Source organism: Ambystoma mexicanum, chromosome 2p (genome assembly GCF_040938575.1).
Source record: "Ambystoma mexicanum isolate Mex_15411 chromosome 2p, UKY_AmexF1_1, whole genome shotgun sequence".
In the NCBI taxonomy this organism is placed as follows: domain Eukaryota; kingdom Metazoa; phylum Chordata; class Amphibia; order Caudata; family Ambystomatidae; genus Ambystoma; species Ambystoma mexicanum.
The window spans coordinates 406,247,703-406,269,412 of NC_090923.1; the positions used below are offsets into that span (position 1 = coordinate 406,247,703).

The following is a 21,710-nucleotide window of genomic DNA, read 5'->3' on the forward strand; positions in this document are numbered from 1 at the left end:
AGGCTTCCAACATTATTTTTAGGAGTGTTTTCTGCAAAAAACAGGATTGACCCAAATAAGGGGAGTACACCGTAGCCACTGTGAAAGTAACGTTCTCTATGGTGCCCACCACAATGAGAGCCCTACCTTCCACGTCTGTTCATACCTTGATCACCTTCAAATTCAGACCTCTCCTGACAAGTATCCCCACTCCAGCCTTCCGCAGGGGGCCTGAGCCAGAGTGTTCCACTCCTAATCTCGGAACCAGAATCCTGCATTCCTCTTCCCGTGCATATTTGGTTTCCTGCAGAAACAAAATGTCAAGTCTCACTCGTCGAAACTCTCTGGCCACTAGAGACCTTTTCATAGGCGAGTTCAACCCCTTAACATTCAGTGTCCCCACCCTGAGGAGGCTGTCCATTTGGGGGCCTAGATCTTCTGCCATTTCTTCCTTAGTGTATCCGTTGAGCTCTTGTTAAGCCCGGCGGCCAACCCCATGATTCAGCACACACATCATCATTCGTAGTTTGCTCAAAGAAGACCCTGTTCCTACCCTTTTCCCCCCACCCCTGACCCCCTCTCTCCCTTCTCCCGAAAAGGTGTCCAATGCTGCCAGGTTAACATCACCAGGCCGAGTCCGGATCACCAGTCGGATCCTGATACCCCTCGGTCCCTTCATGTAACAACCTCATTAACACTGAGCTCACAATTAAAACGTCACACAGGGTCAGAAGTTCCCCCCAATTCTCCCAGAGGTCACGCCCCCTCTGCCATTACCTCATAAGACCTGGCTCCCCTGGTCTCCATTCCTCACTGTCTAGACTCTCCAAAACCACTCTGGACTTCCAGAGACTTTTAGCCATCCATCCCTGGGAGGAGGCATTCATCCTTCTGTATTTTCTGGAGCCCGGCATACATCTCCGCCTTGGCCTTTGGATTCACCATTGTCTGTCGTTGTCCTGCCGTCCGTCTTGATTCTGCTCATTTTCATGGTTTTCCAGGAGTTGGGTCATGCAGTTTTTGATGTCTCTTTCCGTTCTCAGCCTCTCCTTACGTCCTTCCAATTCGAATGTAAGAGAGAATGGGTAACACCATCTATAGCTGACTCCTTAATCCTTTAACCATTTTGTGAGGGGCATTCACAGCTGTCTCAATGCCAAGGTCAGTGACGACAGGTCTTGGAAGATCGTCACTCTGGCTGCATCAAGGGTGACTGTGCCACTGCGTTTCGCTTTCTCCAAGATTCTGGCCCCATCGCTATAATTGTGGAACCGGTCCAGGACGGTCCTTGGGCCACAGGCAGCTCCCCCTGCTCTGTGTATCTTTTCGATTTTTGTTTCATCAATGGAGTCATCCTCCAATAAGATCTTCATGATGTTCTGGAGTGTCCTTTTCATGTCCTGTTCAGTTTCACCTTCTCTATCCGGAATGCCAAAAATTCTTAGATTATTCCGCCTTTCACGATTTTCCAAATCGTCCATCTTCAGGTGGAATTCTTCTTCCCGGATCTCTGTCGGCTATTCTCCGATCCATCTATGTCTCGAGAGTGTTCAGGGATGTCTGATTGTTCTCAACACCTTCGAGTTTCTCCTCCATTTTATCGATCCTTTGGGTGATTTTGTCGACCTTTCCACCAATATCTGCTCTCATGTTCTTGATTTCCTCCAACAAGGCTGCCACATCAACCTTGGTTGCGGCAGAGTCTGTCCCCGATGTTGCCATGGTGTGCTTATGCCGGGTCTCAAGTTTGGTGCAAGGTGGAGGTGTACCTAAATGTGGCTAACTTCTGCCTTATTTCCATGCAACCGGGTTGCATCGTATGTGCGTCGCCCCCAGCTCCTCCTCTTTGAACAGTTCTACCCTTCTCAGTGTGGTGGGGTTCGGATTTTTTTCCTTATTTTCAGTGTTCATTCTACTGGTCCTGTGGCGGGCGGGCACATGCCCCTACGTCGTGGACCCACACCATAAGGAGGGTACTAAGTCAGGGGGTAGGCAGAGTTTCTCTATTTGAGGGATGTGAATGCTGTTGCTTGAGTTATTCCCTTCCCCAAAGTCCTGAAGGAGGGCACACACCCCAGTACTGGGGGCCCAACCCTTTGATGTGTCTGTTCAGCTTGGGGAAATAAGATCCTATACCAGCGCATGCCCGGTTCTTCGGGAGACTACTTTGCACCTGGCAGGATGAATGACATTTGGCAGGTTGCGTTGTTCAGGTCAGGATTTTAGGGGTTACCAGTGGCCCTTCAGGCAGGGGTGTACAGCCTTCGATTCACCCTACCGTGTGGGTCGCTTATCTTCTGTGCATGGAGTCGTCCGTCCTGGGGTCTCTGTGCCTCGGTCTCGAGTTCCTTCACCTAAACTCCTGGCCGGCAAAGAGTTGGGCCCACTCATAAACTCTTTTCCTCTCTGCTTGCAGTCACAGAGGCGGGAACACGCCCATATGCTGGAGTCCCGACTTTTCACTGGCCGGGCTGTTTTGTGGTCCAGCCAGGCAGTAAGTGCACCACTCTTAGTTTAATGTGGGGGATGTTCCCTTAGTAAGAAGGGCTTCGCAAGTAATCAGTACTTGTCCATCGCTGATTTAGGGGGGCCACTAATGTTTCAACTCACACCACCCTTAGTAAGCACTCCTACTCTCTCTGCATGCCCTCCTCGGGGGGGTGGACCCCAGAGTGACAATGGGGGGGTGATAGATCTCTATGGCCCAGATATGTGCACAGACAAGTGCCCCCCACATGACCAGGGCACGTGCTACACTCAATGTACCGTGCCTCAGGGTGCTCCCAATGCACAGGGCTTGGCAATGTTCCACATGGCCGTCCGTGATTCACAACACGCTGGTAGTTCTAGCCCCAGCGTCTACCCACCTGGGCGCGTAGTGTCAAGAAGTCAGGACAACACCCCAACAACCCCCCCCCCGCTGGAGTCAATGTGCGTTCAAAAAAGGGGGGATCATATTCCTTGCTCCAGGACCCCGCTGCATGCAGCTCACATTTGGTTCAGCTAGTGGGGGGCGGAGGTGCGACAGGTTCAAATGTCCCCGGGATCTGCCAGGTTCTCACACCCGGTGCGCGTAAAGGCGGCTCCAGCTTCTTTCGTGGTCCTCGGAATGGGAGGCTGTATATGTTATACCACGTTCTCTTCAGGTACAGGGGTGGAGGAGGCATCTATCTTCGCCAAACTGGGGCTGAGAACTGAAGCATCTTTTATGCGTCTGTAATGCCCCCTCATTTTCACTTTTACAGGCAATCATCGGAGGTTTCGTTCTCTGCCTTCTCACCACAGATTTTCTCCAATCTTGGAGCAGTCGGTCCCAGATGGATTCCCACATCCAGCTACACAGATCTCACCGATGGGGTGGCGGGTGTACAAGTGCGGGCTCAATCCACTTTTCAGGACCACAGGGCGGAGGTCTATGCAGAGGCTGACAGTTTCCCTGTGCCCCCTGGTGGCCTCCCTTGATTTATTTTTTGTATGTTTTTGTGTGTGCAAGGAATGAAGGGGCGTAGTTAGAAAGACAGTGGTGAGCTATGGACAGGATCTTGAAGTTGATTCTTTCCTTAACCGGGAGCCAGTGGGCAGATTGTCTGTGCTCTGCGATATGGTCATGCTTGCCTAGTGCCGCTTTCAGGGCATTGTTCTGTATTGTTTGTAGCTTAAAAATGAGTTACAATAGTCATGTTTTGAGCAGATAAGATTGCGTGCAATTCCAAGACGGTTCTTGGCGGAAAGGAAGGGTTTGCTAGTGTCGATAAGCTTTGTAGAAAAGCCCGACGTGAGGCAATATGGTTAACATGTCTAATCATGTTTAGCAAGGAGTACAGGTATACTCTGAGTTTTCACTTAGGTGGCATCCGGGATGTTTTGTCCGTTGATGATGAAGGCTTTGTATGCTTAGTTTAATTTGGCTAGGCGGGCCGAGTGGCCGATGAGGAGAAGCTCTGTTTTTTCATCCTTGATACAGAGGCTGTGTGTGGCCAGGATTAGATGGCTTTGTGAATCATGTTCACACAGAGAATCCTGTGTATGGTTGCCGGAGAGGGGGATGTGAATATGCATGTCGTCGACGTAGGTAGTGTATGAGATGCCTAATGAGTCGAGGTGGTCAAATAGTGGTTTTGTGTAGACATTGGGCCTCATCGTGGGTAGGGTGGAGCAGTAAAAAAGCAGCAGTAATGCTATTACCGCTGCATTACTGCTGCGCCCAATACCGAGTTTGGGTGGAAAGTTTCTGCCCATTTACGGCACTATTTCGCTGGTGCTATTACCGCCGGTACTAATAGCACCGAAAAGCCCCATAGAGTCCTATGAACTCAAAATAAATGGGGATTAACAGCACCACCGTAACTCAGGATCTGGCACAAATTGCACTGGACCGAGTTGCGATAACACCAATAGCGTTGAGTGGTATCCCAACGCATTTACGGCCGGGTTACCACCCAACCCGTGATGAGGCCCATTGTACAGTGTGGGGGAGACACAGGAGCCTTGCAGTATTCTACAGGAGATCGGCTTGGGGCAGGCGGTGTCATCGCCGCCAAAGAAACGAGAGATTCTGTCGGCCAAGAATGATGCAACCCAATTGGCAGCGTCTGCTGAGAAGTAAGCTGATGAAGTGAGGTGGTGGGAAAGCGTCTGTGGTCGACAAAGTCGAAGGCCGCAGAGAGGTCAGGCAGTCAGAGGAGGGAGAGGTTGCGTAGGTCATTTGCATCGTCTAGATGATTCTTGAGGCTGAGAAGGGCTGTTTCAGTTTGATGCTTTGGGCGAAAACCTGATTGCTGCATGCCGAGAATATGATGTGATTATAAGAATTCCTGAATTTGTAAATAGGTGACTCTGTCAATAACTTTCAGGAGGAATGGGACCGTAAATATAGGTCGGTAGTGGTGGGGTTTGAGGGGTCGAAGGAGAGCTTTTTAAGCAAAGGGGAGATCCACAATTCTTTGAGTGTAGGTGGGACCATGCAGGTGTCGAAGGAGGAGTTGATAATGGCACGATGAGTGGGAGAAGAGGTTCAGCACATTCTTTTACAATGTAGGCGAGGCAGATGTCCCCTTTGCATCCAGAAGGTTTGAGGCCTTTGATGATATTGACAAGAGTATAGACACAGGTAGTTTGGAACTTGAATAGAGGGACATCTTTATATATAAAGCTCAATGTATGTATGTGTGTGTGTGTGTTTGTCCGGCTATACAAATCCAGACCGTTGAACCCATGTCTACTAAATTTTCCATGGATTCCTCTTTTGTCTGAGACAAGATCGTAGTCTATGATTGGATGCAAAAATTGTATATGCAAAAACAAATTTGAAAAAAAAGAGATGTTACATTTATTTGTATCGTGCAAATCCAAATATGGGAAATGGCAAGGTTATAGTTTACTTAAGTTCATTCACAAGAATAGAGCACAATCAATCTTTCTTGGACATTTTTTCAAATGTGCTGAAGCTGTTAAGTGACTAAAACATGCCACACAAAAAACGAACATCACTTGGAAAAGCTTCATCTGATGCAACGCGAAAATCAATATCAAGAGCTTCTGAAACACATCAACAAAGAGCAGTACGACTTGCCAACTAGAGGACAAGAGCAACTTTCCTCAGGGCAAATTAGATGCCAGAGAAAACTGAAGCAAGACTTTCTGACATGAGGACGAGAGCAAAATTCTCCAGGGCACATGAGGCACCACTCGATCAGGACACGGGTAACGCCGGGTACCCAGCTAGTTTCTGATAAACTTTGCACCTGGTGACTGAGTAATCTGAAGTGTGGTATAGCGGTATGGTGGTGTGGTGTTTACATAAATATTAAAGGCCACATCGATTGATTCATACAAATGTCAGCACTGTGAGCGCAGGCCAGCTGTGGAAGGGTTGTGTGTATTCAGCCAGCAGAACAAGAGATTGAAAGACTATGCCTCGTTTGATCCTTTGTGAATTTGGGTAGCACCACTCTCTAGCAAGATAGCCACTCAGCAGCAGATGTCCTGGTTAACAGGAATCAAATGGCACACCCAGGATTTGATATTGGTCTGAGAACGGGGCGGGGATAGTGTGGTCAGAGTTAGCTCAGCACAGTTGAGGAACGGTTCCACTATCTTGTTTCTCTCTACACCTCCTCTTCTTCCTTCCAGTCTTCTATGCTGCATTTAACACAAAACACTTTGGTTATGATGAAGAGGGCAAAGGCCACTTGTTATAAGAACAGGGATTAAACCCCTTAAAGAAGGCTTGCTTTTGTCCAATAACCTTGTGGACCATTGCCTATAAAGAAGTGGGACTCTGACTCTGATTTACTTTTAGACCATCAGGGCACAGGAAGATGTTGGAACCTTCAGGTGAGAGTTGATCTTTTCAAAGTCCTCTGCCTCTAAGATGAAAATGGAGTGTCCAAGGCAGAGGCAAGCTTTGCTCCCTAACCGCTCCCAGGGCACATTTGTGACAATCTGCTGCTGGAGCAAGACCCACCTCTTTGCCGGTTGAATTGGGGGTGAAGAACCCCTGCAGGTGTGTTTGGCAGCCTCCCCCATGTTGGGAAAATGAGAACAGTGACTTATCTGGTCTCTGGGGCCCGAGATTGTGTCTCACAGCATCGTCAGAGCCAGAACAGCAATAGTCCTATGTTTTCTCGGTCAATCTGCTTCCAGCCATCTTCGAACCACGTCCAACAGACGTCGAACAATCTTGCAACTTCCAGTGCTGCTTTTTGCACTCCGTTGGCTTTGAGCGCTGTTGCATGGCTTTGTGAACCAACTCGACACTGCATCATCTCAAGCTGAGCCTGTCGCCTGTTTGACTCGAACCAACCGCTCATGACTGGACCTTGCCTCAAACCACTGGAAACATTGCGTCATGCATCGACCCGAGCCAGTGGTTACCAAGGACTCAAATCATTTCAAAATCGAATTGCTGCCTCGTTGAACCACACCTCGGACCATCAGGGTTATAATTTCAAACAATTAGTGGACCTTGGGTGTCGTTCGCCAACCCTATCGGTGCAACTTAACCATAACGTTCGTTTTAACACAATTATTTCACTGAATATATGTTTTATAATATTATCAACAAGTTACAGAGGTCCATAAACTATCGATTATGCCTCCTTTTTCTCCCTCTTTTTAATTCCTGTGATAATTTCTCACACTAAACATTAACTCTTGTCGTCTTCTATTGCCGTGCATATCATTTCCAATAATCATTCACGCGATAATACAAAGTATGCCCATTCCCGCCGTAATGTAACATTTGCCGATTCAAATGGTAAAGGGAAAATTCTTGAAAAGGTATGTCTTCCTCGTCCTCCCTGATAATCATGTGTCTCCCTCTTCTTTGATTAGCTACCCTGCAGCCCCTCCCATGTGTTTCACATCACAGACCCTCACCCATTACACTCTTCTGGTCATGTGGTGCATTTTCTCTTCTGCATCTTGCAGGATTTATGTGGGATTTCCCCATAAGTCGAAATATTTCTTCCTCAGACAGGTTACCCAACCCGCCCCCAACTCCCCTGCTGCTCATGTGGTCCTCTTTCTCTCTCCCTACCTGTAGCCTGTTATGAATACACCCCCTTTCATCTTCCAAATATCATTCTGAGCACTTGACTTTCGGCTTCCCTCGATATTACTGACGCAATCAATTGCATCGATAAAAAAAAAAAGCTGGGCTGAGCGACTTCTCAGGAATGAAAAGCTGTCTGGCAAAAAGCACCATGGGAGAGAGATAACATTGTTGGGAGCAAGGGCACCCCAATATCCATGAAAGATTTGAAATTCAACTGGTTGGATTGTCCTCAAACCAGCAAGAAGCAGATCTATGAAGCGTTGTGTCAAGGTTGTTTCTTATTTGGTGCTATATGTATTTGATCAAGGCGATTTTTTCTCTACCGGGAAAGTAATGTAAATATGCCGAAAACAGCATTTTTTCTTTTCTTAATGACATTTCCAACTTTCAACACATTTCCCCAAAATTGTCAGCCTGTATGGCCCTGGGACAAACCTTTTTTTTTCTTTTTTAAATTTACCGAAATCCTTCTAGGGAGTCAAAAGTTGTTCGCATTTTTAGCATTACAATTTGGTGGAAAGTTTGTGTATACAGGTTTCACCTTAAAAAGAAAAATAAACACATTTAAGTCGGCCATGTTTACCACTTTAAACTATGTGCTAATGAAACAACATAAAGGCATTGTAATATATAGCAATAAGTAACGTGTTGCCAAACTGGTGTATATATTTTTTAGGTCAATTTTACTTACCAGTGATATGTTGATTTACTGATTGCCTGAGTTTCCCATGCCTACACAAAAGCCGTCACGGGCGACTTTTTCAGTGCATGTTATATCAGTCTTAGCGTCACTGGCTGCTGTAGGTGCAGAATGCTTTTTTTATGAAGGCATTGTTGTATTTATTGAAGAACTAGTATTCATTTTGACCTTAAGTAAGATACAGAGTCACATTAACATAGTGCAGAGGCATGTCCATAGGAAGGATTACATCATAATACATGATGAACTGGATAAGGTAGATCAGGTGATGAAGGGAGTGATAAAAGAACATAGACTAGTGACAGGAGGACACAACATAAATATTCTGACTTTAAGAGCTTATGGACAATATTTACATAATTAAATATATTGATAGGAGACAAAAGCAAGAGAGATGGGTAAAGCAGTCAGCTGGTATAGGAAGGTGGTGGGGGTGAGAAGCCTCCTTAGATCATTAGCAGGTGGAGTAGGAGTCTTGTTTTAAACAGTGCTACTGATGAAATGGCTTTGATGGCTAGCGGCAAGTGTTCCGATGGCGTAGGCAAGAAGAGAAAAACAGTGAAAGAGAGTGGAGGTGTGGCGTGTGTGGGCGACATATAGTTTGCAGATGGGCATGGAGCAGAGATTTCGCGCAGAAGACTGGGAGATGCAATGGGGGATAATGGAGGGGTGGGAGCAAGACCACGGATGGATTTAAAGACGTGGATGAAGATGGTATGTGAGCAGTTTTGCACAGAGTGCCAACCAGAGTAATGTCAGTAGGTATTGATAGGTGGGATCCATTGATGGATAGTGGTTGGGCAGTTTGTTACACATGTATAGATTGCAGGGGTTAAGGAGGAGAAGATGAAGATACATCTGGGTATCAGCAAAGAGGAGCACCTTATTTAGTCCTGGGGAATTTGTCAAAGTGAATATGAGTGGGTATAGTCTTAAACCTCAGGGGCGGGGGAACAGCCACTGGGATGGTTGCAGGTGGGAGTAGGTGTTTGAGTACCATGCGATGAGAGGAGCGGTCGGAGAGATAGGGCACCCAATTAAGTGCTATCTTTGAATCCAGGAGAGGAAAGAGTAGGAAGGAGGAGGAAAACTGGTCCACACTGTCAAATGCGGCAGAGAGGTTTATTAGACTGTGTGGAGGAGAGTTGAGGGTGATGGGCAGTGGATCATAAGATGGAGACATCGCTGATAGTAGTCTCAATGGAATATTTGATCCTGAATCGAGGTTAGGAAAAGGTTGCCGAGTTAGTGTATTTAGAGGTAGTTGAGGACAACCTCTCTCGAGGATTTTCTATCTATCAATCATGTTTCTTGTATAGCCACATTCGCCCGTAAGCCTCAAGGCGCTCATTGCATTGGTTGGTTATGAGAAAGACAGGCTTGTAGAATGAGGTATTGCTAGCGTCGTCAGTGTGTAATTTTTTAGTAGTAGTAGGATTGTGTCTGTTTTGTAGCAGGCTGACAAGAATCCGGAGAAGAGACAAAGGTCAAAGAGGGCGGAGAGGTGGGTGGAGGGAACTGTTGTCAGTTCCTTGATAGTTTATGGTTCAAGGGGATCAATTGGTTCACAGGTTAGCTCGGTAGAGTGCAGTATGGGTAAAAGTCGGTCGAAGTGATGGAGAAGTTGGCTAGTGAGGAGACCGTGAGGAAGATGGGGCTTTGGTACCTGGGGGGTGGGTGGTGTAACTGAGGCCATTGCCTGCTGCTCAAGTACTTGTGAAGATCTCACTGTTTAGTTTCTGTATCTGAGGGTTCCAGGCCTCCCTCCACCTATCCCATGAGAGGGGTGCAGGCAAGAGAGAAAGCACAGTGGAGGAGAAAGGTGTGGTCATGGGGAATGTAGGCGAGAAGTAGTTGCAAGAGAACGAAAGTTTGCAGAGGAGTAAAGGATAACAGGAGGGATGCAGTGAAAAAATTCAGAAGTCAGAGGAATGCAAGAAGGGGAGAAATTGCAGAGGAAAAAGAGGTAATCCCCTGGTGCAAGATGGAAAAGAATGCGTGCAGAGGAGAAATAGCTGCAGGGAGGAAGAGAGCAGCCAGATGCTGCAGAAGAGACCGTGTTTGCAAGGGTGAGAGTTCTGCTCGAAGAGATAGTCAGCCTTTGGGCACATGCTGTCTGTCACCCTCGCGGCGAGGCTGGAAAGCGAGTTGAGATTCGCAGGGGCGAGACGGGGAGGATAATCGATATGGATGTGTTTGGGAGATAGAGGTGAAGGTGAGTGGGTTGTGCTAGAGAATTAGCCGAATGCAAGGAAGAGTGCACTGTAAGGAGAGAACGGCATGCATGGGGAAGTGAATTTCGCAGAGTAACAGTACTGACTGGTGCCCCTTTCAGGCGTCAAAACCTGCATTGGATTGCACTGCAATTTTCAAAACTAAGTAACAGTGTTTTCCCGAATCCCTCCCTTTGACTAAATATGCATTTTACATTTTCCTTTACATACTTTGTGCCAGCTGCATGCTTTTAAAGTCCAGGCCAGGAACTGCATCGAGCGTGGTCGAAAAAGCAGTTCAGTCCAACGAAGAGTGTGGGGGCTGATGGCCCATCGTCCATTTCCACTCCATTAAGACCTCCCATCCAATCACTTTCCATAGCTTGAAAAATAAAATAATCATTTGTCACATACACAGCAGGGCTTTGCCTGTTTGACTGCATGGTGTGTTGAAATCCCATATTCTGCTTCTAGAAGTCTAATTTCCCTTTCTACTGTAAGTAAAAAAAAAACACTTCTTCAAAGGCGAGCAATGAATGCACTGCGCCGTGCATGGTAATTTCATATGAGTGGGCACATAATATCATTACTTAGAGAATCTTATTACAATTCTGCCACATCTGACGTAAAACAGCCAACGCAGTTCTTTTTGTTATAAACATGTATTGACAGAGATGGTTATTTTTAGTGAGGCACGACTGTTTTCTTGCATTGCGAATTTTACCTTTCCATATCTCTCATTCTAGGGGGGCGCATTTGTGGAAATATTCAGTGCTCAAGGCAAGGATCCTACGGCAAAATGGAAGCTCCTTGGCAGCCCCTCGGCAATCTGGAAAGTAAGTGCTCCATTTAAAAGACCATTCACGTGCCAGTACACGTCACCAAACTGTGGGGAAGATGCATACATTCAATGCAATGTAGTCATTCCTTTTCATTATTGCAATACAAATATACCTAAAGGCTGATTGTGTTACTGAGATAAATTAAGATTCGCATTTTGAAACGTTCTTATAATTCTCTCGCTGGTCGCTTTATAGTGTTATATTGCTCTGGCACTCGCCCCAAGTGTCTATGCCCTCTCGCCCGCTCTGTCTATGCGTATTCTTATTTTCATCAACTGCTCGCAGACACAATTCAAAGTATATTCTATATGGCACTCAGGCACATTTTCGGTGCGCTGTATAAATCAACACAGCATAACATTAAATTCATGGCCTGCTTGATTATGGAGTGAAGAATAGAATTCTAGACTTGATTTGTTGCAAGGAAGTCAATGACAGAATGCAAATGGAAGCGAAATGAGACTTAACAGACACCACGCTAGCTTCCAAAATGCAAAACTGACCTGCTAAAGAAGAGGTGTCCGTTATATGCTATGTTATGTTAAAGGTACTTATATAGTGCACAATCACCAATGGAATTGGTCCCCAGGTGCTCTGGCGGATCTGTAAACAGGAAGGACGGGTAGGGTTAGTCGGGAGGAGGTGAGGAGGGGAGAAGGAGAGTGGGAGAAGTGGTGTGCTGTTGGCAGCTTCAGCTCGGTATACACCAAGTGGTGGGCTTTGGTGCTAGTATCGGATTGGGCGAGACCTCGAGTGCTGTAGGTGATGTTTGTGTTGTTGATGCAGTGTGATAAAGTGCGTGCGGATTGCTGGGAGAGAGATGGTTGTGTGGCTTTGTGTGGGTTAACTTTGTAGAAGATTGAGGGTTGGGTTAGTGGGGTCTGTATCCTGATTCCAGTACTTCTGGTTCCGTTAAAGTTGTATCCCTGTGGGTTGTTTTGTTGCTGGTTCCTCGTGGGCCGACTCGCTTTGGTGGTGCTGCACTGATCCAGCTGTATCATAGTGAGTATTGTTTGGATTGATAGGTGCGTCTGAACCTTTTCTTCGGTGTGGGACTGGGTTGGTAATATCTATTCTCTTGTTATCTAGTGTGACACTGGTCGGTTGAGGCTTTGAATGGTTCAGGGTCAGAGTGGTGTTGATGTGGCATCATAGTGCATCCGTCTTGGTGAGCCTGTGTATTCAATCGTTCGTTTCCTCCTGTCATGACTGTCTTTCCATTGGTTCTTTGGTTTCAGTGGAGTGAACATCCTTGGGGCTATTGTTTAGTTGTAGTTTTTGTGTGATGGGGCGTTGTGCTTCCCGCTGTGTAGTGGTGGACAGTGTGTAATGATGAAACGTTCAGTTTCTCACCCACTGGATTTGGGCTCGTGGTGCAGTGACTCCTTTCCCTCTCTCTGTTGTCCTTAGGTCTGTTGGGAATGGCTATAGTTTAAAGTCATGGTCCTCTTGATGATTCATCCTGGTGTTTCTGTCTTTGTCTTGCTATATATACCGTCTTTGCGGCTGTCTCCCAGTTAAGTTGTTTAATATGTCATGGGATATTTTCCTTAGGGTTTTTTCCCATTGATTGCTTGGTGTGGATCAGGGTCTCTCGTTCATCGATGTTTTAGTTGTGTGTGCGCCCCTGTGGTCGATCTTTCTAGTTATGACGTGAAGTGCCAGGTTTTGAGTATAGTTTCCTGAAAAGTAGGTGGTTTCTTGTGCTATGTATGTGCCTTGGAAGGTCGTTCCAGGTTTTCGGGACTTGGTGAGAAAAGGCGGATCCTCCAAATTTTCATTTGTTGTAGGGTTTCGGTTCCAGGCGGATGTAATGCTTGATCTGAGCGTTCTTGTTGGTTGATGTAGACGCAGTTTGTCTCTCAGAAACTCAGCGCCTTCGTTGGGTACTGCTCTGTGTGTGATGCACATTGTTTTGAATTGTATTTGTTGTTTTATTGGTAGCCAATGTAGTGTTTTCAGCACTGGTGTGGTGTGTTCTCTTCGGGGTAGTTTCAGAAGCAGTCTGGCTGCCGCGTTTTGAATGCATTGTAGTTTTTTAAAAAGTCATTCAGGCAGGCCTAAGTATAGGCTGTTGGCGCAGTCTACTTGGGACATGACTAGGGTGATGAAGGTGGTTGCTTTGTTAGCGGACGATAGGAATGGTAGGATCCTTTTTGCCGCTTGCAGGAGGAAGAAGCTTTTCTTGAGAATGGCGTTTACTTGTGGCTCTAGCGTGAGATGATTGTCCATCAGGACCCCCAGGTTTTTTACAATCGCGAGGGTACTTGGTTTGTCCCGAGTTCCCTTGGCCAAGGGATGAAATGGTTTTCTCCTCCATTTTTTGTGACAATCATTATTTCTGTTTTGCCTGGGTTGATTCTGAGGCAGTTGGAGTTCATCTAGAAGAATACATCACTGAGGCAGTTTTCTAGCATTGAGTTTATTTCCGGGTTGTCTTGTATTTTGAAGATTATTTGTGTATCATCGGCGTAGTTGTAGCAGGTGAGGCCGCTGCTTTTGATGATTTTGATAAGTAGATACAGGAAGATGTTGATTAGTAGTGGGGAAAAGGATGATCCTTGTGTTACTCCACAGGTGGAATCTCTCGGGCTGGATTTGAAGGGTTTCATCCATACGGTTTCCGTTCTGTTTGTTAGGAAAGATTTGATCCATAGTAGGGCGGTGTCTGTTATTCCAAGTCCTTCTAATCTTGTTATGAGGGTGTTGTGGTTAACTGTTTCGAATGCTGCTGATAGGTCTAGGAGTATCAAGGCAGTGCTGTTGTCCAAGTCTGCGTTCATTTTTAGATCGTCCCATATTGAGAGTAGAGCTGATTCCGTTCCTCTCAGTGGTCTGAAGCCAACTTGTGCTTGGTCTAGTAGGCCGTACTCTTCTATGAAGTCTTGGGTCATTTTGTATATGTACGTTTCGCGCAGTATGGCTGTGTACGGGATGTTGGGGATGGGTCTGTATTTAGAGAGGTCCTCTACGTTTTTCCCGCTGTATCTTTGAGTAGTGGCCTGATGTATGCAGTTTTGAAGGCTTGTGGCACTTTCCCAGTTGCGATGGAAAGGTTGAGGATGTTCCTGTGATATTCCATGGGCGTTCCTTGTTTAAGAATCGATTTGTATATGTCTGGTGGATAGGGGTCTTCGGGAGACCCTGAGTTATTGCTTTCATTCACCAGTTTGACGAATGTCTGCATTGATATTTCTGGAAAGCTTCGCAGTTTGTTTGGGTGTTCCTCCTGGGTGTAGGTGGGGGATCGTGGTCGGATCAGGTGGTCTGCTTTGTATGGTTTGTTGGATGCTGGTGATTTTGTTTTGAAGTGGTCTGCAAGGTCATTGCATAGTTTTGTGGACGGAGTTGGTGTGTTGTTACATCCTGGAGGATTTTTTGATTTTGTTTATGATTAGTGATTCCTTTTTTGCTTTTTGTATTTCCTTTTTGTATGCGCAGTTGTGCTTTAGGAATTTCAGTTTGTTCGCAGCGTTTTTTTGTTTTCTCCAATCAAGTTCTAATTTTCGGTTTTTCCTTTTCATGGTGCTCAGTAGTGGGGTGAACCGTTTTGCCATTGCACGTTTATGAGAAGGAGTGAAGGGTTTTTCTTTGGCGATGTTGTCTATACTAGTTATAATCCAGGAATGCAGCAGGGTTACTTTTTTTCCATGTAATCTTCTTCCATGAATGTTGGGTGTGGTTTGCTTAGCTCCAGGAGTTCAATTAGGTTGGAGTTTTTGATGGTTCCCCAATTTCATTTTGTGGTGTTCGGTCTTTTGTCCGTTTGACTGTTTGTTGGGGTACTCATTTTGATTACGAAGGGGATGATGAGATGGTCGCTCCAGGGTATGTGAATTGGGGGTGCTGTGGTAAGGAGAAGTTTGTTTGCGAAGATTGCGTCAAGTGTATGCCCTGCCGAGTGGGTTGCTCCTTTGACTAGTTGTTGTAGATTCATTGCTGCTAGTTGGCTGGTTAGTGATATTTTATGGTTGTGGTTTCTTCTTCGAACCAGATGTTGAAATCTTCTGAGGACTATCAGGTGATAGTGTTTGATGACTAGGACAGTGATTGCTTCTGTGAAGGCGTCTATGAAGATTGCATCGTAGGTTGGTGGTCTATATATTAGTATGAATGTCAGGTTTGTTTTTGGGCTTACTGCTAGACGCATGATTAGGGATTCACATTTATCGATGTTTAGTGGGTCTTCCAATTTGATATCAAGGTGTTCCTTGTGAATGATTGCCAGCCCCCCCCTCTTTTGGTTTTACTATTTGCTTGGATGCATTTGAAGTATTCAGGCAGGCAGTTGTTGAGGGTGATCTTGTAGTTGTCGTCTAGCCATGTTTCTGTTACAAACAGGATGTTGATACCCCATCGCAGAGCAGATCATATATTTCAGTAGCATGTTTGGACATTGACCTTGCATTGATGAGGTTGCAGTGGATCCTTTTGGTGTGGTTTTGCTTGTTAGTTGTTCCTTGTTTTTGTTTGTTTGTTTGGTTGCAGTGCATCGTTATTGGTGTTGATTGGGGGTGGATGAGGATCAGGGAAGGCTGAATCTTCATTGTAGGCAGGCGGATGAGGATCAGCGAAGGCTGCATCTTCATTGAAGCGGTCTGCTAGATTGAAAGCTTGGCTGTTCAATAGCGGTGCTTCTCTATTTATGCCGGTTAGGTGAAGGTCCGTAAAGGCTTCTTCATTGAATTGTTCAGTTAGGTTAATGTTTGGGTTGTTGTAGATCTTCGTTGTCATTTTTTCGGTGTGGTGTGGGTGTTGAGGGTGTCCTTCTGTTCTTTTGATGTATGGGGTGATGGGGTCGGAGTCTATCCACACTCTTATTGGGTACTCCCATCTTTTTCCTGGTTGTCACGGGCTGTTCTTTGTGTGTCTTGATGTCTGTGTCGTTGGCGTATCCTGGTTCAGGGTTTGCTGTGAGGTATGGTGTGGGATATAAGGATTTTTCCCTTTGGAAGTTTGTTCTTGTCGTTTTGGTTTTTGGCGTTGTTTCCTCTATTTGCGCTTGTTGCATTGGTGGTAGGTTGGATTTGGGCGTCTGTGTCCAGTGCGGCCTTGTCTTATGCCCTTTCTCTGCATCCCTTCCTGCTCCGGGGCATTTTGGTGTTCACTGCAGAGGTGCCGGTTGAGTGGTTGGCTGCAGTGTCTTGTGATGGCAGTACTGGTGTTTCTTTTTGTGTTGGTAGGCTTGGGTGCTTTTTTGTGCTGTCTGTTCTTCAGGTGGGTTGGTTTGTGTATCCTCGGAGCGCTGTCCGGTGGGGGTTGGGGTGCTGGTCGTACAGTTGTCAGGGGTGTAGGACAAAGTTCAGTGGCTGTCTATGTAGGTCTCTCGGAAAAGGTGAGGGCGGTTGAAACTATACTATCATAGTCTGGTCATCACTATGGTTATGTTAAGGTGGTTAAGGCTAAGTTTGTGCTTGAGACCAAGTCTAACTATGTTCTAGAGTCCCGTGTGGTAGGATGGACTCTAAGGAGTATTGTAATCCTTACAAGGCATATTTTGGGAGCAGAAGCCCTGCCTAATTTGAGAGACCTGTATGGGAGAGAGGCCTATCACTGCAATCCGAATATCATACAGTGCAATTCGCGAACAGAACCCCTGCTAAATTTGAGAGACCTGTATAGTGGGAGAGAGGCCTATCAATGCAATCTGAATATCATACAATGTAATTTGGGAACAGAACCCCTGCTAAATTTGAGAGACCTGTATAGTGGGAGAGAGACCTATCAATGCAATCTGAATATCATACAATGCATTTTGGGGAAAAAAAAAACTGCTAAATTTGAAAGACCTGTGTAGTGGGAGAGAGGCCTACCAATGCAATCTGAAAATCATACAATGCAAGTTGGGAACAGATGCCCTGCTAGATTTGAGAGACCTGTATAGTGGGAGAGAGGCCTATCAGTGCAATCTGAATATCCTACAATGCAATTTGGGAACAGAACCCCTGCTAAATTTGAGAGACCTCTATGGGAGAGATTTCTTGAGGGTGTGGGAGCGAGAGAGGCAATGGGAAATAATCACACTGTTTTATATCGGTTTATTAATTGGCTAGGAATCTAGGGTAGAGGGGTTGCTCTACTCCTAACACAGGCCACTCCTACCTTACTAGTCCTTGTAGTCGATGGTTGATGGCTGGCCACTGGATCCCCCTGCTGGCACCTGCTGACACTTCTTTGACCCGCCTTTGTTGGAGCCGCCCTTTGTCTGGGGCCCTTAGCTGCAGGGGGCAACACGGGCAGAGGGCTACCCTGGGAGGGTCAGTTATGGCTGTTTGGTGAGCCAATCAGGGATGGTAGGTGGGGCTAGGACGTAGGGTCAGTGGTCCAGCTGTGATGCTGCAGGGCCAATCAGAGCCCTTGTTGTGGAGCAGGCAGCAATTCGGGCTGGCAGGAGGCGGGAGGCAGAGAAACCCGGAAGAAGCAAGAGGTTTTGGGGAGGGAGCAGCTTCGGAGTGCTGCCGAGCCTAGGGCCGCAAATGAAGGATCAAAAAACACCAAATCAGGGCCTCACTGCTCAGGTAGAGAAACACACACACTCACCTCTTCCCGCGTTGGAAAATATACACTGGGGTGTCAACTTTAGGTAGCTGTGGCCATACTCAAGACTTACTTTTCTTAGGTGTGTTGAGGGCTGCAGGAGTATAGCTCAGGGTCAACGTGCTCGCCTTGGAAGCCAAACGAAATGGAGCAACACGGGTTCGATCCATGGGTCTGCGCTTAGAAACCTCTGGGTATTAAGCACGTTATAAATAACCTATCATATCATATCAACGTCCTCCACCCCTATTCCTGCTTACATTGCCCTGGAAAATTGTGAATCTTCATCTCTTATCATCGGTCTGAGATTAATCTGTACCTAGGCTCGAGATGGCAGCTCACATAACATGTCATGAATCCAAGAATCTATAATCGTTCCTAGATGGGCTGAAGTAGTGGGCTCATGTTGTTATAACTAAGTGTTAGATAAACACTGGGCGCAGCAGGGAGCATATGTCTAGCCCACACAAACAGGCTAAGTGCAAGATATGGCTAATTTACACAATTAGGCTACATGCAAGATGAGGCTAACATATACAAGTAGGCAAAGTGCAGTTAGGTATATGATACTAGGTAATAAGAGTGTTGGGGTTTTACTGGAGTACAATAATGGCTGTGCTCCCTACCCACAACAAACGTACTGTTTTGGTTTCTGTAGTTTGTCAGCGTCTGGCATCCATGGGCTAACGGGGGCAAACAGGGAGTGGGGCTACTTGGGAGGGTGCTGCTCTTTGCATCTGGCCCTTAGCCGACGGCTGGTCAGGCATGGCATCCATGGGAGGGCCGGAGAAGAAGTTCTTTCCTCGTCATGTGACCAAGGACACATGCCAATCGGAGGGAGTAAGAAGCAGGCAGGGGCCGCCCAATGGCCGAAAGAAGAAAGTAATGGCAAAAAGTCCAATTAAGGTAAGAGAAAGAGGCAAGAAGGCAGTTTCGGGGGGGGGGTGGCAAGAAAAGGTCAGAGGGTACAAAAGAAGCAGGGTCTGGGCACTGGGAGAAAGCAATAAAAAAGCATAATAAAGGGGGGGAAAGAGGAAAAAGATGCACAGAGGACACAAGAAAGGAAGAGGAAATGCAATTGGGCTGGGGTGGCATGAAAGGGACAAAGGGCACAAATCGAGTAGGCTCAGGGTGCGGGCCGCACTATCACTCACCGCAGGTGTTGGACCGAATGGCCTTTATACTCGCATATATTGTGGGCAAAGGCATCATGGAAACGTGTTTGGAAATACTCCTGTGCACAATTGGTGAATTGCATCTATGGTATTTGGATTCAAGTTACACTACAAAAGCAAATGCAAACTGTCTGGCTTTTTACCCAATTTTTCCCAGAAATGTGTGCTTTATGATGCAGCAATGTAACCAATTATTACAAAAAGCTTCTCAGGGACTGGGGGCACACCCCCACAGGCCGAACCACCTTTGTTTGGTTCGGGCTCTCTGGCTACACTCTCACACTCTGGCATATTTGTGAGATTTGTTTACACCCTCCCAGGAATTCAACAGCCACCAATGGGTGAGTGGCTGGATGGTTGCAAGGCTGGGGCCCCAGGCAAGGGTCATTGGAGCATGGACGTTTTCTTAGATGTTTTACTGGTATTTTTAGGCAAAACCAACTGGATGAATGTTATTACATGGAGTAAGGTTTGGGGTGGGGGTTTATAGCACAATGGCGCAGGCAGATCGGATGTTTTCTTTCTTTGGTATGGCATTTTGTGCTCACCTAAGGGACAAGGGTATTGTGATTTGTGCAGTAAGCAAGTAAATGTTTTCTTACAGCGGCATTGTATGTTTTACTGGTGTTAAAAGCAAAGTCAGCATTATGAGTGTTCTTACATGTTGGGTGGAAATATACATGCAGCCAAACATGGAAATGGTTCCTTAGTGTTGCAGTGCATGTTTTACTGGCATTGGGGACACAGTCAACATGCATATCCTTACATGGTGGTGCAGGGGTTGGGGAAGCAATTCTGCAGCAGCAATAACTTGTTTTCTTTTTGTGGAAGGAGAGTTTTACTGGCATTAAGAGCAAAGCCATCAAAAGAATGTTCGTACTTGGGGATACTGGCATATACTGGCAGAGCCAGCATCAACATTCTTTCTTATGGTATCGTTCCTGTGCATAATATCACTGGCCACGCACAGAGTTTACTGGCACATTTGGGTATCAGGGCTCAGGGGCCAGGCGCAGCCCCTTTGTTTCTACGGTAGGTGACACATTTAAGGTTTGATTAAAACATATACTTCCATCTTTCACCTAAAGTGGGTACAAGATGGCAGTAAATGGCAATATAATGCTATAGTGTCATGAATGGCAGTGCCCCTGTCAATGTTGGTCTGCTGGGTGAACCCTTGTCATATTGTACCCTATCCGTGGCATAGAAAGGCTTTACCTGTATGAAAATATGGTGGGCTTCTAAAAAAGTCATCTGTCAGCGTTAGCACCTATTTGGTATTTTAAGCACATATTATTACACCATTGAGTCCTTCCTGGTATGTCATGAGGGTTAAAGGTCATGTAATATTATTCTCTATGAAGTCATGGGGGAGTCAAAGGTCACTTTGTGGGATGTCACCAGATGTGTGATGTCACTTCCGCTACACCTGGCATTTTGGTGAATTAACATCACTGCCTAAGAAGGTCCCTCATACAAACAGCCTTTGCACACACCACCCTGTGCACAGCCAACACATGCAGCGAGCCCAATTGGAGGGCTACACCAGGCCAGGTCCTACAACAGGCAACATTGTAAAGATCAGCATATGTTACACTGCAGTACTGTAGTAAAATATAAAATCGCAAATATTAATTTCCACAACAACTGTAAATACATCATTTCGACATTTGCTAAACTTGTTTTGCACTGTAGACATCGTAAAAAACACATTTAAAAGGCGACCGAGAGAAAAGTGATGTATAGCTTTGTGTGTATAGTTCTGATAAATGAAAAAACAGTTGCAAGTAGTACGGCTAAGGACATGGCCAAGAAACCTTATTTTCAATTTCACAGGAAGCACCTAGTATGCCACCTTTCGAACTGAAGTAATTTTTTCAAATAATAATTCAGTTCCTTTGGCTGTGTCCAGCTTGTCCGTCTTGGTGCTGCTCGCTCGACTGAGAGGTCGTTTTGAGGGGCACTTTAAGGATCAGAGCATCATTTACCACTGACTGTGCGGTGGACTGGAGTGCCTCAGAAGCACAGTGCAGTATCTGTGTATCATACATCTTGTGCTGCACCCACGGTCTTTGGGGGCGTAAGAGCAGCCAGCATTCATACATTGTGGCGTTTTGTACTGTGGGGTCGGTTTTGAGAGTTAAAGCAGCATCTTCCACACACTAAAGTCCACGCAAGCACCACTACCGTTGAACAGCTGTAAAGAATAAGCTCTTTAACCCTACACTGATTGAAAAGAATTGTTCATGGACACATGAGAAATACAAAATGTTGTTGTATGGGATATTTGTGCTGCATCTTACTGGCTCTACCATGGCCTTAAAGATCTTCAGCTTGTCTGGAAGTTCTGCAGATCTTGGTCGAACACTTGTTTACCGGTACCACCACTTGGTCACATGACATTACTATGGGATTACTATAGATGGTAGGGCAGTCTGAATACTGCTTTTTGGAATCCATTGGACTCCAGGGTATTTTAGACCGATTTATCGCAAGCCCTTCTGTAATACTGTGCATAAATCCACCAATATTTCCAGGTAAAGCTGAGGATTCACCTCCACTTACAGCCAAACTCTGAATTCAGCAGTTAGGTGAAGGTGGCAGTAAATCAATTACTGACGAAATAAGTGGTGTTAACAGAATTGCCTGCACTTTTTGTTACTGCATCGCCAAACTCGTAATGTGGCCCATTGTATTGCAGGAGAA

The 21,710-nt window shown here is 46.0% G+C and overlaps 1 protein-coding gene across 2 annotated transcripts in view; it reads left to right on the forward strand.

Moving 5' to 3' along the window:
* Positions 1–21,710, forward strand: part of CFAP20DC (CFAP20 domain containing) — a 2,832,435-nt gene that overhangs the window by 210,891 nt on the left and 2,599,834 nt on the right. For both annotated transcript variants that reach the window (XM_069643752.1, XM_069643753.1), the window contains exon 3: positions 11,197–11,286. In XM_069643752.1, coding sequence (XP_069499853.1) covers positions 11,197–11,286 — 90 coding nt within the window. The remainder of the gene's footprint in view (positions 1–11,196; positions 11,287–21,710) is intronic.